At 35.3% G+C, this 15,953-nt stretch overlaps 1 protein-coding gene across 1 annotated transcript in view; it reads right to left on the reverse strand.

Moving 5' to 3' along the window:
* Positions 1-524: 524 nt before the first annotated feature.
* The window catches only part of LOC112621632 (probable C-mannosyltransferase DPY19L2), a 102,813-nt gene continuing 87,384 nt past the window's right edge, over positions 525-15,953 (reverse strand). The window contains 4 exon segments of the mRNA XM_025381068.1: positions 525-675; positions 9,274-9,399; positions 10,793-10,853; positions 10,856-10,888. Coding sequence (XP_025236853.1) covers positions 525-675; positions 9,274-9,399; positions 10,793-10,853; positions 10,856-10,888 — 371 coding nt within the window.

A 15,953-nucleotide genomic window follows, 5' to 3' on the forward strand; every position in this document is an offset into this window, starting at 1 on the left:
CTGTGTATTTGGTCCCCAGGGATGCCAGCTCCAACTGTGGCTCCCAGGAGCCCAAGCAACACATACTCCTGCAATTGGGGTCCCTCACCTTTGCCGCTGGGTCCACTTGGGCAGGACTTGCATTCTTCTGCCCTAAGTGGTTCAGAGTTTGAGCGGGTACACTCTGGTACTAGAGAAAATCTGAAGCAGTTCACCAAGTTGGATGAAAAAGGACTTACGTACCCTTGATTTATTAAAATTCATTGTTTTATGTACATTTCTCTTTAATAAAACTCTGAAATGAACATTTGTTTATGCAGTATGACATGATTTAATAATTTATATGACAAGCTTAATAAGGCTGACATTCAATGAACAGAAAAGTAATTTATCTTTTAGTAATCAGAAAAACTTTCAATCCATTTTTATTTTATTTTTAAGTGTCTTTTATTAAAGCTTGTGATTTTTTATTAATGTAAACAAGCCAAAGGGTGATTGTTTTTGACACACGGCATTGTACCATAGTGTAATGGGTAGTTTCCTTCTCAGTTAAGCTTCAATACTCTGTACACACTATTCTGAAATACTGTGGTGAAGTAAGGCCTTGCATCTTCGAGCAGGACGCTACATAAGGGAGGGTTCGCTGCATTGGAAGGGTCTTCCACATCCCAGATTTCAAGCATACTGCAACCAGGCCTGAGAAAAGATAGACATATATATCCATATTAGAAATGTATTCCTGTCTAGAGAAAATAGATACATAACACAACATCTAGATTTTCAAAGACAAATTTATTAACTATTTTAAAGTGTCATTTCAAAAACATAATTTCAGTGTTTAGAAATTTAAAAAATAGAATGAAATTAAGTATGTTGCATTTTCACATCTCATTTAACCGAATGAAAGACATATCCTACAATAAAGCTTCAATATACATTCATAAATATATATTTAAAAGCTCACTTTCAAGATGAAACAAACACAAATATACTTTCCCAGTACCATCACCATCTAAACATAAGGCCCATTTGTAGTAAAATAAGACAACTTAAAACCTAATCGAATTCCTGATGAATTTCATATTTTTTAGCATAAACTGTCTTGGATTAGCATGAAATCATCCAAGGCAGGGACAGGAGACTCTTGTGGCAATTTGTTTTCTTCAGTGCTTTCCCGTTTTGGGCGGCTGTATGACTGGGCTACACGAGACACTGTTCCTCCCCGGAGAGTAACCCTGCATGGCAGCCATTAAAGGGAAGGAGTCAGGCAAAACTGATGTCTAATTTTTTAACATCTATATTGAAGTATAAGTTACACACAATAAAATTCACCGACTTTATGTGTAAAGTTTGGCAGGTACGGACAAATGTGTATAGATGTGCGAGCACTACCACAATCATAATACAGAAAATTTCCATCACCCCCACAGTTCCCTGTGCCCTTTTGCAATCTACCTCCTTCCCCAAACATGGCCTCAGGCAACTACTGTGCTTTCTGCACTATAGTTTTGCTTTTTCTAGGATTTCATATAAATATATTATTAGTCTTTTCACTTTGGCTTCTTTACCATAGCATGTTTTTGATATTCATATCTGAGCTGTAGTTCCTACAACTTCTGTTGAGGTTCAGTAGTTCCTTCCTTTTTGTTGCTAAATAATATTTCATTGTATACAGAGAACACAATTTGTTTATCCATTTGCAAGTTAATGAACATTTGAGATGTTTTGAGTTTTTGGTGACCATGAACAATGCCACCATAAGCATTCACGGACAAGGCTTTTTGTGGACATGTGTTATCATTTCTCTTAGGGAAAAACCCAGGAGTGGAATTGCTGGGTTGCATGGTTATGTATGATTAAGTGTGGATTTATCTTTATAAGCAAGTTCAAAACTGTTTTCCAGAGTAGATGCACCGTTTTCCATTTCCACCAACAACGCATGAGAGTTTGAGTTGTATCAGTTTTTGTAATTTTAATCATTTTAGTATGGTTATGGATGATTCAGAATATCTTCTTTGGTGGAATGTCTATTTAAATATTTTGCCAAATTTTGTGTTCTTATTGAGGTGTGAGAGCTCCTTGTATATTCTGGGTAAACGTCTGCCAGATTTTTTTAGCAGATGTATTAAGGCATAATTGCTCAATAATTACTCAATAAGCTGCACATATTTAGTATCCACTTTGATACATATTAACATGTGTATACAACTGTAAAACAGCAGCCACAATAAAAATCATGAACATATCCATATCTCCCAAAAGTTTACTTCCGCCCTTTTGTAATCCTAATTATTGCATGCTTTCCTTTTTGACTGGATTCTTGTCCTCAGTAGAATTATTTTGAGATCCACCCATATTGCTGTATCAATAGTTCGTTCATTTTTATTAGTATTTACATTGTCTGAATATTCTAATAGTGTGTTTATATATTCATCTGTTGATAAATAAGTGGGTTGTTTCCAGTTTGGGGCTATTACAGAAAATAAGGTGCTATGAACATTTGTGTACAATTACTGGGATGGATATATGCTTTCTTTTATGTTAATAAATATAGTAGTTATATGTTTAACTTTTAATAAAATTGCTACACTGTCTTGCAGAGTGGTTGTACCATATTACTTTAGCACCACTGGTATATGAGAGTTCTAAGTCCTCCATAGTGTCAGCAACACGTGGCATCATCAGGTTTTCTTTTTTTTTTTTTTCAATTATAGCTATTTAGCTATTTTATTAAGTGTTTAGTGATATCTCACTGTAATTTGCATTTGCATTTCACAAATCACGAGTAACATCAAGCATCTTTTTGTGTGATTATTTGCTATCTGTCCTTTTGTCCTTTTTTAAAAATTTTTTTTTTATTTTTGAAACAAGGTCTTGCTCTGTCACCCAGTGGAGTGCAGTGGCACAATCTCGGCTCACTGCAACCTCCGCCTCCTGGGTTTAAGCGATTATTCAGCCTCAGCCTCCCGAGTAGCTGGGATTATATGCGCCCACCATCACGCCTGGCTAACTTTTTGTGTTTTTAGTAGAGACGGAGTTTCGTCATGTTGGCCAGGCTGATCTCCAACTCCTGACCTCAGGTGATCCACCCACCTCTGCCTCCCAAAATCCTGGAATTACAGGTGTGAGCCACCCACTGTGCCCGGCCTCTTTTGTCCATTTTTAATTGGATTGTTTTCTTACTATTGGGTTTTGAGAGTTCTTTATACATCTAGAGAAAGTCCTTTATCAGACATAGGCTTTGAAAATATTTTCTCCCAGACTGTGGTTTATCTTTTAATTCTTCCTAATACTGTTTATAAAAAAGCAGAGGTTTACAGTTTTAATGAAGTCCTATTTATCAATGTGTTCTTTTGTGGATCATGATGATGTTACTGTATCTGAGAAATCTTAGCCTAATCCAAGGTTACAATAATTTTCTTCCACATTTTCTTCTAGAAATTTTATATTCTTAGATTCTTAGTAGCAAGTTACCTTCTACTCCTAGTTTGCTGAGCGTTTTTAATCAGTTGTGGATACTGAATTGTGTCAAATACTTTTTCCTGAAAGTACTGAGAGGATGATGCGGTCTTTCTTTTTCAGTTTGTTACTATGGTGAATTCACCCAATTGGTTTTCAAATAGTGAGACAACTCTGCATTCCTGGGATAAACTCCACTAGTACATTGTGTATTGTCTTTCTTTAATATATTGCTGGATTCATTTGTTGCAATTTTACTTAAAAATTTCACATATGTGTTCATGATACATTTTGATTGGTTGTTTCCTTTTATTGTAATGTTTCTCTCATGTTGGTTTCAGGATAATACTGACCTCATAGAACCAGCTGGGAAGTAATCCTTCCTTTTGAATTTTCTGGAATAGTTTGTAGAATTGGAATTATTTCCAGTGAAGATATCTGTCTTAATGTTTTCTTTGTGACAATTCTTTTTACTACAAATATAATTTTATTAATAGATATAAGGTCATTCATAATAAGGTAATAGATATAAGATTTTCTATGTCTTAAGTGAGCTTTGGTTTTGCATCTTTCAAGGAACTTCTCCATTTTATCTATTTTGTCCTACTTAGTGGAGTAAAGTTTTTCCTAAAATTCCCTCATTATCCTTTTCATTTCTTCAGATCCTGTAGTGATAAAATCTTTCTTATTCATGATGTTAGTAATTTCTGTCTTCAATCTTTTAGTTTGGGTAGAAGTTAATCAGTTTTATTAATCTTCTCAAGAATCAGTGTTTGGTTTTATTGACTTTTCCCCGTTTTGAGGGGAAATTCACACTGATTTTGATTCTAATCTTTATGCTTTCTTTTCTTCTCCTTACTTTGGAGTTTACTTGTTCTTTTCTTCTAGTTCCTTAAGGTGAAGCCGAGTGACTGATATGAGGCCTTTCTTCTTTTTCTATTATAGGCATTCAACATAAAAACAAATCTCTCTACTGCTGTATCTGCATCCCACAAATAGCGGGATGGTGTTCTCATTTTCCCTTAGGTCAAAATACGTTGAAACTCACCCTCCTTTTGTTTCTTCTTGACCATGGATTATCTGGAAGTGTATTACTTAGTTTCTAAACATTTGAGGGAATTTCCACATAGAATTCTGTTACTGATTTCTTACTTAATTTCATTGTAGTCAGAGATTGTACTTTACATGATCTAAAATATTTTAAATGTGTCAATACTTGTTTTGTGGCCTAGAAACTGGTCTTTTTTGATAAATAGTCTGTGTGTGCTTGAATGTCTATTTTGCTGTTCTAGGGTGGTGTGTACTATAAATGTCAATTAGGTCATATTGGTTGATGGCGTTATTCAAATCTTCTGTATTCTTGCTAAATTTCTTTTTATTCTACAAATTATTTAGAGAAGACTATTAAAATTTCTAACTATTCTGTAGATTAGTCTATTTTTTCCTAAAGTTCTATCAGTTGTGCTTCATATATTTGAAGCTCTGTTATCTGAGTGCATAAATGTTCAGGGTTGTTACATCCTCTTGAAATATAAATCCCTTCATTTAAAAATCCTTGTTTAATCTTGATAATATTCTTAGCATTCAAATGTACTTTGATGTTATTACAGCCACACCAGTTTTCACTGACTAGTAGTAGCATCACATGTCCTCTTCCTATCTGTTAACTTTTAACCTCTTCGTTTCTTTATATTTAAATAAATTTCTTGAAAGTAGCCTATAGTAGGGTCTTGCTTTGCTATGCAATCTGACAATTCTTGCTTTTCGTTTGTGGTGTTTAGAACTATATTAGTTTCCTATTGCTGCTATAACAAATTACCACAAACAGTTGCTTAAAGCAACATGTATTTATTCTCTTTCAAATTTTGGAGCTCATAAGTCTAAAATCACGGTATTGGCAGGACTCCAATCCTTCAGGAGGTTCGAGAAGAAAATCCACTTCCTTGCTTTTCCAGCTCCTAGAAGCTGGCCTCATTCCTTGGCTTGTGGCCTTATATCACTCCAACTTCTGCTTCTACCATCATATCACCTTTTTGATCTCTTACTCTTTTACCTCCTCCTTATACTTTGTGATTACATTTGTCCTACCTGGATAATAAGGATAATCTCCACATCTCATGAGCATTAATTTAATCACATTTGCAAATTTCCTTTTTCCATGTAACGTAATTCACAATTTCTGGGAATTAGGACATGGCCATCGTGGGGGGCTCATTATTCAGCCTACCACAAGTCCATTTACACTTAATGTGATAATTGATATGGTTAGATTTAAGTCTATACTCTCGGTGCTTTCTCTTTGTTCCGTCTGATCTTTGTCTCCCTTTCCCACTTCTTCTGCCTTATTTTGGATTGAGTGATTTTTATAATTCCATTTTAATCTTGTTTGTTGCCTTTTGGGTTCTGTCAATTTTTGCTCTACATATTTTGAAATTCTCTTTTAAGTTCATATGCACTCAAATTATTACATCTTTCTCCTGTACTGAACTATTTTGCATTATAAAACAGTCATTTCTAGTAATATTCTTTGTCTTAACATCTATCTTATCTGATATTTATATATTTTTCACTTCAGCTTTCTAATGTTTACTCACGTGGTATCTTTTCCATTCTTTTTCCTTCAGCCAATATACATATTTGTATTTAAAGTGCACCTCTTGCAGGCAGCCCATAGATAGGTTTTGCTCTTGTATTCAGTTTGCCAATCTCCGCCTTTTATTTGGAAGAATTTAGTTCTCCTTCACTTTGAAATTACTGATATGGTTTGATATAGGCTTGCTATTGTGCTCTTTTGTTTTTATAAAAAAAAACTTTATTTCAAGACAGTTGGAGATCCACATTAAGTGAGAGATAATACAAGTAGTTCTTGTATAGACTTTAAACAGTGTCCCCGGCCATGGTAACATCTTGCATATTTGCATAATATCACAGCCAGATAATTCACATTGATAGAATGGCGATAGAGAGCATTTCCATCACCACAGAGATCCCTTGTATGGCCACACATACTATACTTTCCTCACATTCCCACCCCACCCTAGCCCCTCGCAACCACAAATCATTATCTACATCTATAATTTTGTCATTTGAAGACAGTAACATAAACGGAATTATACAGTAGGTAACCTATGGGGATTGTCTTTTCTTCATTCAAACAATTCTCTGGAGATTCATCCAGGATCTTGAGTGTATCAATAGTTTGATCCTATTGCTGAGCGGTATTCCATGGTATGAACAGATCACTATTATTTAACCATTCACCTTGCGAAAAACATCTGGGTTGTTTCAGGTTTAGGGTATTACAAATAAAGCTGCTGTAGACATTTTTCTATAGAATTTTGTGTGAACACAACTTTTCATCTGTCTGCGAAAAAATGCCCAGTACAATTGCTGGGTCTTAAGCTGGTTGTATGTTTAGGCTTTTTCCCCTTTTATTTTTAGTTGACAAGTAATACTTGTACATATTTATGGAGTATAGAGTGATATTTCAATGCATAATTACGAAGTGTAATGATAACTCAGGGTAAGGATATCCATCAGTTCAAATGTTTACCATTTGTTTGTGCTGGGAACATTCAGAATCCTGTTCTTTCTTGACATATACGATAAGTTACTGTTAACTAATATTCACTCTAAAGTGGCAGAGAACACTAGAACTTATTCCTTCTATTTATCTCTAATTTTGTATCTCTTAACCAACCTCTCCTTATTTTCTTCTCCTCCTTACCCTTCCCACTCAGACTCTAACTACCACAATTCTACTCTACTTCTATGAGCTACTTCTTTTAGCTTCCACATGAGTGACAACATGCACTATTCATCTTTCTGTGGCTGACTGATTTCACTTAATGTATCCAGGTTCATCCATGTCTAGGCTTGCCATTATGCTCTTTTTTTCCCCCACTGTTTTATTTTTTGAGTGGTTTTGCTAGGGATGACAACAAGCATCTTTAACATATCATGATTTACTTACCATTTAAATTGGGTTATTTCTAGTAAATCATACATTTCCATTTACTCAATTTTTGTGCTACTGTCATGTATATTTAATTTATGTCATGAAGTAAAAAATATAATGGTATCACCTTTGCCTTAAATAATGTCTTCTAAAGATTTTCAGAGAAGAAAAATGTATACGTGATTAATATCCACATATTTACCCTTTCCAGCGCATTTCGGTATTTCTTGTATATCTGAGTTACCATCTGGCATCATTTCTCATCAGCTGATAGAACTTCTTGTCCATCTTGAAGTATAAATCTGTTACCAACAAATTATATTAGATTTTTTTGATCTGAAAAATGTATTTTTGGCCTCCATTTTTAAAAGATAATTTCATTAAATATAGAATTCTTGATTTTTCTTCTTCAGCACTTTGAATTACCATTCCAGTGTCTGATAATTTCCACTATTTATGTTGAGAAGTCAGATGTTTATATAGCATATCATTTTTTTCTCTTATTTTCAAGATTTTCTCTTTATCTTTGATTTTACCATTTTGACTATAATGTGCCTTGCTTTGGTTTTCTTTGGGCTTAACCCAGTTGGATTTGTTGAGCTTAGCAGATCTCTAAGTTAGTAGCTCTTATCAAACTTGAGAAATTTTTGGCCAACATTTCTTCAATATTTTTTCTGTCATGTTCTCTTTTTCATTATATCTAATATTAAAATTATGCATGTGTTGAACTACTTAATGTTACATAGGTCTGTGACGTTGGTTATTTTTCAATCTTTTTGGTTCCTGTTCTTTTGATTAACTATTCTCTCTTATCTTCAAATTCACTGAATTTTCTGTTCAAATGTTCTGTTTTCATTCATGAAAATTTTTTCATCTCAAAAAATGTTTTCATCTCAAAACATTAAACTGTTAAAAAACATTTAAATAATTTTCATTTCATTTACTATACTTTTCAGCTCTAGAATTCCCATGGGGGCTGGAGTGTTTCTATTTCTCTGCTGAGATTCCATCTCTCTTCACTCATGGATACCATGTTTTCTTTTAATTTATTGAATATATTTTTCTTAAGCCTTTGAATGTGTTTGTAATAGTGGCTTTGCAGTCTTTGGCTGCTAAATCCAACATCTGGACCTACTTGAATTGGTTTCTGTTAACTTATTTTTTTTTTCAGTGTTGGTCATACTTTCTCATTTTAGTTTGCATCTCTGAAACCTTTTGCACATTGTAAATGATATATTGAAGTGACTGTAGAACCTGTTTTGTTCTTCTGATTGCCAATGTGTTGTTCTAGGAGACAATTAATGTGCCTGAATTTCCTGTCATGTGCAGCAGCTAGTATCTCTGCTTAGGAGCCTAAACAAAGGCCTCAAAAGATCCATTACACATCTTAGAATTTTATGACTTTTAGAGATTCAAAATTCAGAAATTAAAAAATTTTAATTTTTCTTATTATGTTTTTCTTAGGATGTTTTTCTTATTATGGCATTTTGGGTTTTGTCACTTTTCTTTTAAGTCTTACAAATCCAACTCAGCTATGGTACAAGATGCTAATATCTCACTGTGTTTTAAATTCAAATCCATATTTTAGATATCTAATAAAAATTTTCATATTTCAAAAATTATGAAAAAAGCTAAGTAGAAGATGTTAAATTGAAAAATCAGGATGTTAAAATATACTATAATGTTTGGAATTAATTTCTACTTCATTGATAGTATAATTTTACTTCTCTAGATGAAATAATTTAAACTACGATACCAGGATAATATTTTAATGAATTTAAACTAAAATCTCTTAAAGAATCAGGACTACTGTAATAAAGTGAAACATTTGTTGCTTAAAAATATACCATATCAGAGAGCATAGGGTTAATACTCACTTAGTTCTCACAACACACCATGCCTCTTCTAAAACATAATAATTCACATGTAACTCCAATAATTTATCTCTTATTTCTTTGGCAGATTTTCGACTATATGTAGAATAAACTATTTTTGTCCGGGCCCTTTAAATTTAAACAATAGTTTAAAAGATTTTAAAATGAATGATAATAGAGTAGACTAAAAAAAATCTTACTAAGTTGAAATCTCAATACTCACTGGGTGGAACACTGATATACATGACTCGAAACAGCATCAACTATTTTGGGGATGGCAGTTTCCACATTCCTACTTATATTTTGAATGTAATGAAACTTATGGCAATTTTAATTCTGCATATACTGCTTATTAGTGTTTAAAATAGTCTAAAGTTGTACTGGGTGGCAGAGAGCAGCTTAGGATATAACATTTTCTTCTCATAATTCACAAAGTTTTCAGAGAATATATTCTGACAGAGACTGAATGTAGTGAAAACATATCTTTCAATGCTTAATTTCATCTGAAGAAGCTCTGACAAACACATGAATTGAAACTGAGTGTATCAAGTAGAACACTTAGACAATGGGCATCCAGGGTGTCAGAACAGGTAGGAAAAGCACCTTCACAGAATCTTGAGAAATGGGGATGGTCACCAAAATGTGGTACAACAGGTGATTTGACCGTAGTGGGAGTTCTTACAAAATCCTGACAAACTATCACTTATGCATTGGATGTTGCTTAGAATTTCAAGCATATGGGATGCTCAGTCACCACAGTGGTTTCCATGCCAGTTCACCGCAGTAGAACAGAGAGAGTATCAGGTGCATTTCTAAGGTGTCTGACTCCAAACCCTGGCTCCTAGACAGCAGACCTAAAACTTTTAAATAATTTAAACATTTGCCTCTAACAATAGGCCAAAAATCCACTTTTAAAAAAGATTATACTGACAACTACTAGAATAACCAAAATAATTTTTTAAAGCAGCCATTTAAGGAAAGCAAAACTTTTAGACATCAATGGAAACTAGAGTTCTCATAATCGGCTAGCAAAAATTTTCATGAAAGCACGTAATATATAATAGTAACTTTCATGTACTTTTTCTACCTGTCACAAAAGGCTAGTCATTGGCCACCAGTAAGATCTAGAAATCATTTCTTAAATCAGAGTGGGGCTTATGATGTAGAGCAGGGGTTGGCAAACCATGGCTGTGAGTAAAATCCATCCTATCTCCTGTTCCAACTACCTAGTAGTTTTACTGGAATACACACACATATCATAAATATGTGACACATTTGTCACTTTGGGAAAAACTGGCTTTTGCATTTTTCAGTTTTCAGAGGTCTGCTTGCTCCAGAGGCAACAGCTATATATTGTCATTTCTGGATGGTTATTGTCATTTTTTTTTAACTTCCAGCATGAAAATGCAGATGAGTTTGTGTGTGTGTGTGTGTGTGTGTGTGTGTGTGTAAAAATTTTTCCAATTCCTAAGAATTGGGAGTCACCAAGTGAGTCTTGATGAAATATTCATCAGCCGCCAACCTCAAGTCTGCATCTTCATAATGTGGATGATTCACAATGGGATGAAGTGTAGACAGCTTGACGCCATTGTAGGCATCGCATCTGCAAAGACAGCATCTGAAATAAAAAAAGACTATATTCTTCAATGAAATGTTTCAAAGAAAATCAGAAGTTACACTTACCTCTAATATGTGAACCCAAATTAAGAAGGATGATGCCTATTTACATGACGGTGGACCTCATTCTTTTTATTGACTCAATAGCTACTCATTGTCTACTATAATAATAGCTGACTTTTGTTAAGTGCTATCTTGGTGCTAGAAACTGTGCTCTATATTTTAATAAGAATTAAATAACTTAATTTGCACAATTCTAAGAGGTGAGTCCTCTATTCTTACTTTGTAGAATCTACAAACTGAGCATGTGTGGGGTCTGGGTTGTGCACTCATTAGAATCTAATGCCTGATGATCTGAGGTGGAACCATTTCATCCAGAAACCACCCCATATCCCCCAGTTCTGTGGGAAAAAAGTGGTCTTTCAAGAAACCAGTCCCTGGTGCCAAAAAGGCTGGGGACTGCTGTTGTAGATGATGAAGAGACAGAGCCAAGTTAAGTGACTTGCCCAAGACTGCACAGCCAGGAAGTTCCAGAGCCTGCTCTCTTAGCTGCTTCACTAAAGCTTCCTGCCATGCTAGACCACCATGCGAACAGCAGGACTACAGACACACATGAAACAAAAAGAATGTAAAATGTCATATCTGTTCCAATAATGTGAAATGCCAGGAACTGAGAGACTGCTGTGAAGGGCAAGTCTCATGGGACATTTTTTCAAATGACTTTTGTGGCTTGTGAACTATGGTCCTGTGGATGTGCCATAAAAAGAGAAAAGCATTGTTTTCTTCCCTCAGATAATCTTTAATTGAGTTCTCAGAGTTACCATTTGACTTGACACCATTTATACATGCCATGAAATCATTTCATTATTTGCTGCTAGTACTTTTTGGAGTAATGACATGTATAAATTTGGTCATAACAAGAGATACATCAAAATCTACTATCTGGCTTCCATTTCATCTCTTGAAGCACCAGAAGACCAAATGCTTACTTCCTGATACTTTGATATAAAAAACAATTATATACTTGTGAAGGTTATAATTTTTAATCAGTACAATAAAATCAGTAATAAAGACAAGACATATTATTCAGATATACTGTAAAAAAAACTATGTTGGAGAGGAGGTGGAGCATGATGACCAAGTAGAAGCCTCCACTGTTCATCCTCCCCTCAGGAACACCAAATGTGATAACGATCTACGCAAAAAGCACCTTCATAAGAACCAAAAATCGCTTAGGTACCAGGTTGGCCACAGTGGGGAGGAGCACCAAGAAGGTTCTTGTGGTCCCCGATTCCAGGTCTTGGCTCTTGGGTGGCATTTCTGGACCTGCCCTGGGCTGGAAGAGAGCCCGCTGCCCTGAAGGGTGAGTCCCAGGCCTGGCAGCACTCACCACAAGCTGACTGAAGAGCCCTTGGGCTTTAAGTGAATGCTGGCAGTAGCCAGGCAGTACCTCCCATGGGCCTGGGGTAGTGGTGGAAATGGAGAGAGACCCCTCTGCCTGGGGAAAGGGGAAGGAAGGGTGGGAAGGACTTTGTCTGGTGGTATCAGCACCAGTTCAGCTGCAGTAGAATAGAGCATCAAGTAGATTTCTAAGGTGTCTGACTCCAGGCCCTGGCTCCTGGACAGCAGCATCTCTGGACCTGACTATGACCTGGGGGATCTTGCCACCCTGAAGGGAAGGTCACCAGCCTGGTTTGCTTTGATACCTGCTGACTGTAGAGCCCTACACCTTGGGCAAACATAGGTGGTAGCCAGGCGGTAGTTACTATGAGCTTTGGGCAAGACCCAGTGCTGTGCTAGCTTCAGGTCTGACCCAACACATTCCCAGTAGTGGTGGCCACAGAGGTGCTTATGTCACCCCATCCCCAGCTCCAGGCAGCTTAGCACATAGAGAGAAAAAGAGAGAGAGACTCCATATGGGAGACAGTAAGGGAAGAGAAACAAGAACTTCTGCCTGCTAATCCTGAGAATTCTGGATTTTATCCAAGACCACCAAGGTAGTACCTCTAAGAGTCTGTAATGGCTTCAGTGTTACTGGGCACAGGGTGCCTCCTAGTGCAGATACAGCTGCAGCGACCGGAAACTTAGATCACAACACCAAAGTCCCTTTGAATACTTGGAAAGCCTTTCCAACAAGGATGGGTACAAACAAGCCCAGACTGCAAAAACTACAATAAATACCTAACTCTTCAATGCCCAGACACTAACAAACATCCACAAGCATCAAGACCATCCAGGAAAACATGACCTCACCAAACAAACCAAATAAGGCACTAGGGGGCCAATCCTGGAGAGACAGAGATATGCAGCCTTTCAGACAGAGAATTCAAAATAGCTGTGCTGAGGAAACTCAAATAAATTCAAGATAACACAGAGAAGGAATTGGTAATCCTATCAGATAAAGTCAACAAATAAACTGAAATAATTAAAAAGAATCAAGCAGAAATTCTGGAGCTGAAAAATGCAACTGACATATTGAAGAATGTGTAAGTCTCTTAATAAGCAGAAATGATCAAGCAGAAGAAAGAATTAGTGAGCTTGAAGACAAGGAGTTAGAGAGACAGCAGTAGGAAGTTTATTCAAAAGTATAACAGAGAACTTCTCAAAGCTAGAGAAAATATCAATATTCAAGCACAAGAAGGTTCTAGAACACCAAGCAGATTTAACCCAAAGGCTAACTCAAGTCATTTAATATCAAACTCCCAAAGTTCAAGGATAAAGAAAGGATCCTAAAAGCAGCAAGAGAAAAGAAACAAATAACATACAATGGAGCTCTAATACATCTGGCAGCAGACTCTTCAGTGGAAACTTTACAGGCCAGGAGAGCATGTCATGACATATTTAAAGTCAAGGAAAAAACCTTTTACCTGAGAGTAGTGTATCCAGAGAAAATGTCCTTCAAACCTAAAGGAGAAGACTTTCCCAGTCAAACAAAAGCTGTGAAATTTCATTAACACCAGACCTGTCCTGTAAGAAATGCTAAAGGAAGTTCTTCAATCTGAAAGAAAAGGACATTAATGAGGAAGAAATAATCGGAAGGTACAAAACTCACTGGTAATAGTAAGTACACAGAGAAACACAGAATATTGTAGCAGTGTAATTATGGTATATAAACAACTTATGTAAGTAGAAAGACAAAAAGATGAACCAATAAAAAATAACTACAATAACTTTTCAAGAGACAGTGCAATAAGATATAAATAGAAACAACAAAAAGGTAAAAAGTGGGGAGATGAAGTTAAAGTTTAGAATTTTTATTAGCTTTCCTTTGGCTTATTTGTTTGTTTATGCAATGAGTGCTGTCATCAGTTTAAAATAATGGGTTATATTATTTGCAAGGCTCATGGTAACCTCAAGTTTAAAAACATACAATGGATATACAAAAAATAAAAGCAATAAGTTAAAACACACCACCAGAGAAAAATCACCTTCAATGAAAGAAACAGAGGAAGGAAGAGAAGACCACAAAACAATGAGAAAACAAATAACAAAATGGCAGGGTAAGTCCATATCAATAATAACACTGAATGCAAATGAACTAAACTCTCCAATCAAAAGACAAAGAGTGGCTGAATAAGAAAACAAAACCCTAAGAATCTGTTACCTACAAGAAACACACTTTACTTGTAAAGGAAAATATAGACTGAAAACAAAGGGATGGAAAATTATATTCCATGCTGATGGAAACCATAAAAGAACAGGAATAGCCATACTTACATCAGACACAATAGAGTACAAGAAGAAAACTATAAAAAGAGACAAAGAAGGTCATTATATAATGATAAAGGGGTTAATTCAGCAAGAGTATACAACACTTGTAAATATATATACACCCAATACTGGAGCACCCAGATACATAAAGCAAATGTTATCAGAGCTAAAGAGAGAGACAGAGAAAGACAGATCCCAATACAATAATAGCCTGAGACTTCAGCACCCCACCTTCAGCAGTGGACAGATCATCTAGACAGAAAATCAACAAAGAAACACTGAACTTAATCTGCACTATAGATCAAAAGGACCTAATAGATACTTACAGAACATTTCATCCAACAGCTACAGAATACACATCCTTCTCCTCAGCACATGGATCATTCCTCGAGGACCACAAAACAAGGATAGGCCACAAAACAAGTCTTAAAACATTTTTTAAAAATTGAAACAATATCATGTATCTTCTCTGACCACAATGGAATAAAACTAGAAATCAGTAGTAAAAGGAATTCTGGAAACTCTACAAACATAGAAATTAAAGAATATGCTCCTGAATGACCAGTGGGTTAATAAAGAAATTAAGAAGGAAATTGAAAATTTTCTTGAACCAAATGATAATGAAAACACAACATATCAAAATCTATGGGATACAGCGAAAGCAGTATTAAGAGGGAAGTCTATAGCTATAAATGCCTACATCAAAATAGAAGAAAAACCTCAAATTGACAACTCAATGATGCATCTTAAAAAACTAGAAAAGGGCAAACAAAGCCCAAAGTTAGTAGGAGAAATGAAATAATAAAGATCAGAGCAGAAATAAATGAAATTGCAATGAAGAAAACAATATAAAAGATCAATTGGTTTTCTGAAAAGATAAAATAAACAAATCTTTAGCCAGACTAAGAAAGAGAGAAGGTCCAAATAAATAAAATCAGAGATTAAAAAAAGGAGACATTACAACCAATATTGCAGAAATTAAAGGATCATTAGAGACTACCATGAGCAACTGTATGCCGATCAATTAGAAAACCTAGAAATGGGTAAATCCCTAGATATGTAAAACCTACCAAGACTGAACTACATAGAAATCCAAAACCTGAACAGATCAATCACAAGTAATGACATCAAATCTCTAATGAAAAGTCTCCCAGCAAAGAAAAGCCCAGGACCTGATGGCTTCACTGCTGAATTTTATCAAACATTTAAAGAAGAACTAATATCAATCCTACTCTAACGATTCTCGGAAATAGAGGAGGAGGGAATACTCCCAAACCTGTTGTATGAAATCAATATCACTTTAATACCCAAACCATAGGAAGATCCAAAAAAAAAAAAAAAAAAAAAAAAAAAAA

The sequence above is a fragment of the Theropithecus gelada genome, chromosome 3 (assembly GCF_003255815.1).
Source record: "Theropithecus gelada isolate Dixy chromosome 3, Tgel_1.0, whole genome shotgun sequence".
Taxonomy (NCBI): Eukaryota; Metazoa; Chordata; class Mammalia; order Primates; family Cercopithecidae; genus Theropithecus; species Theropithecus gelada.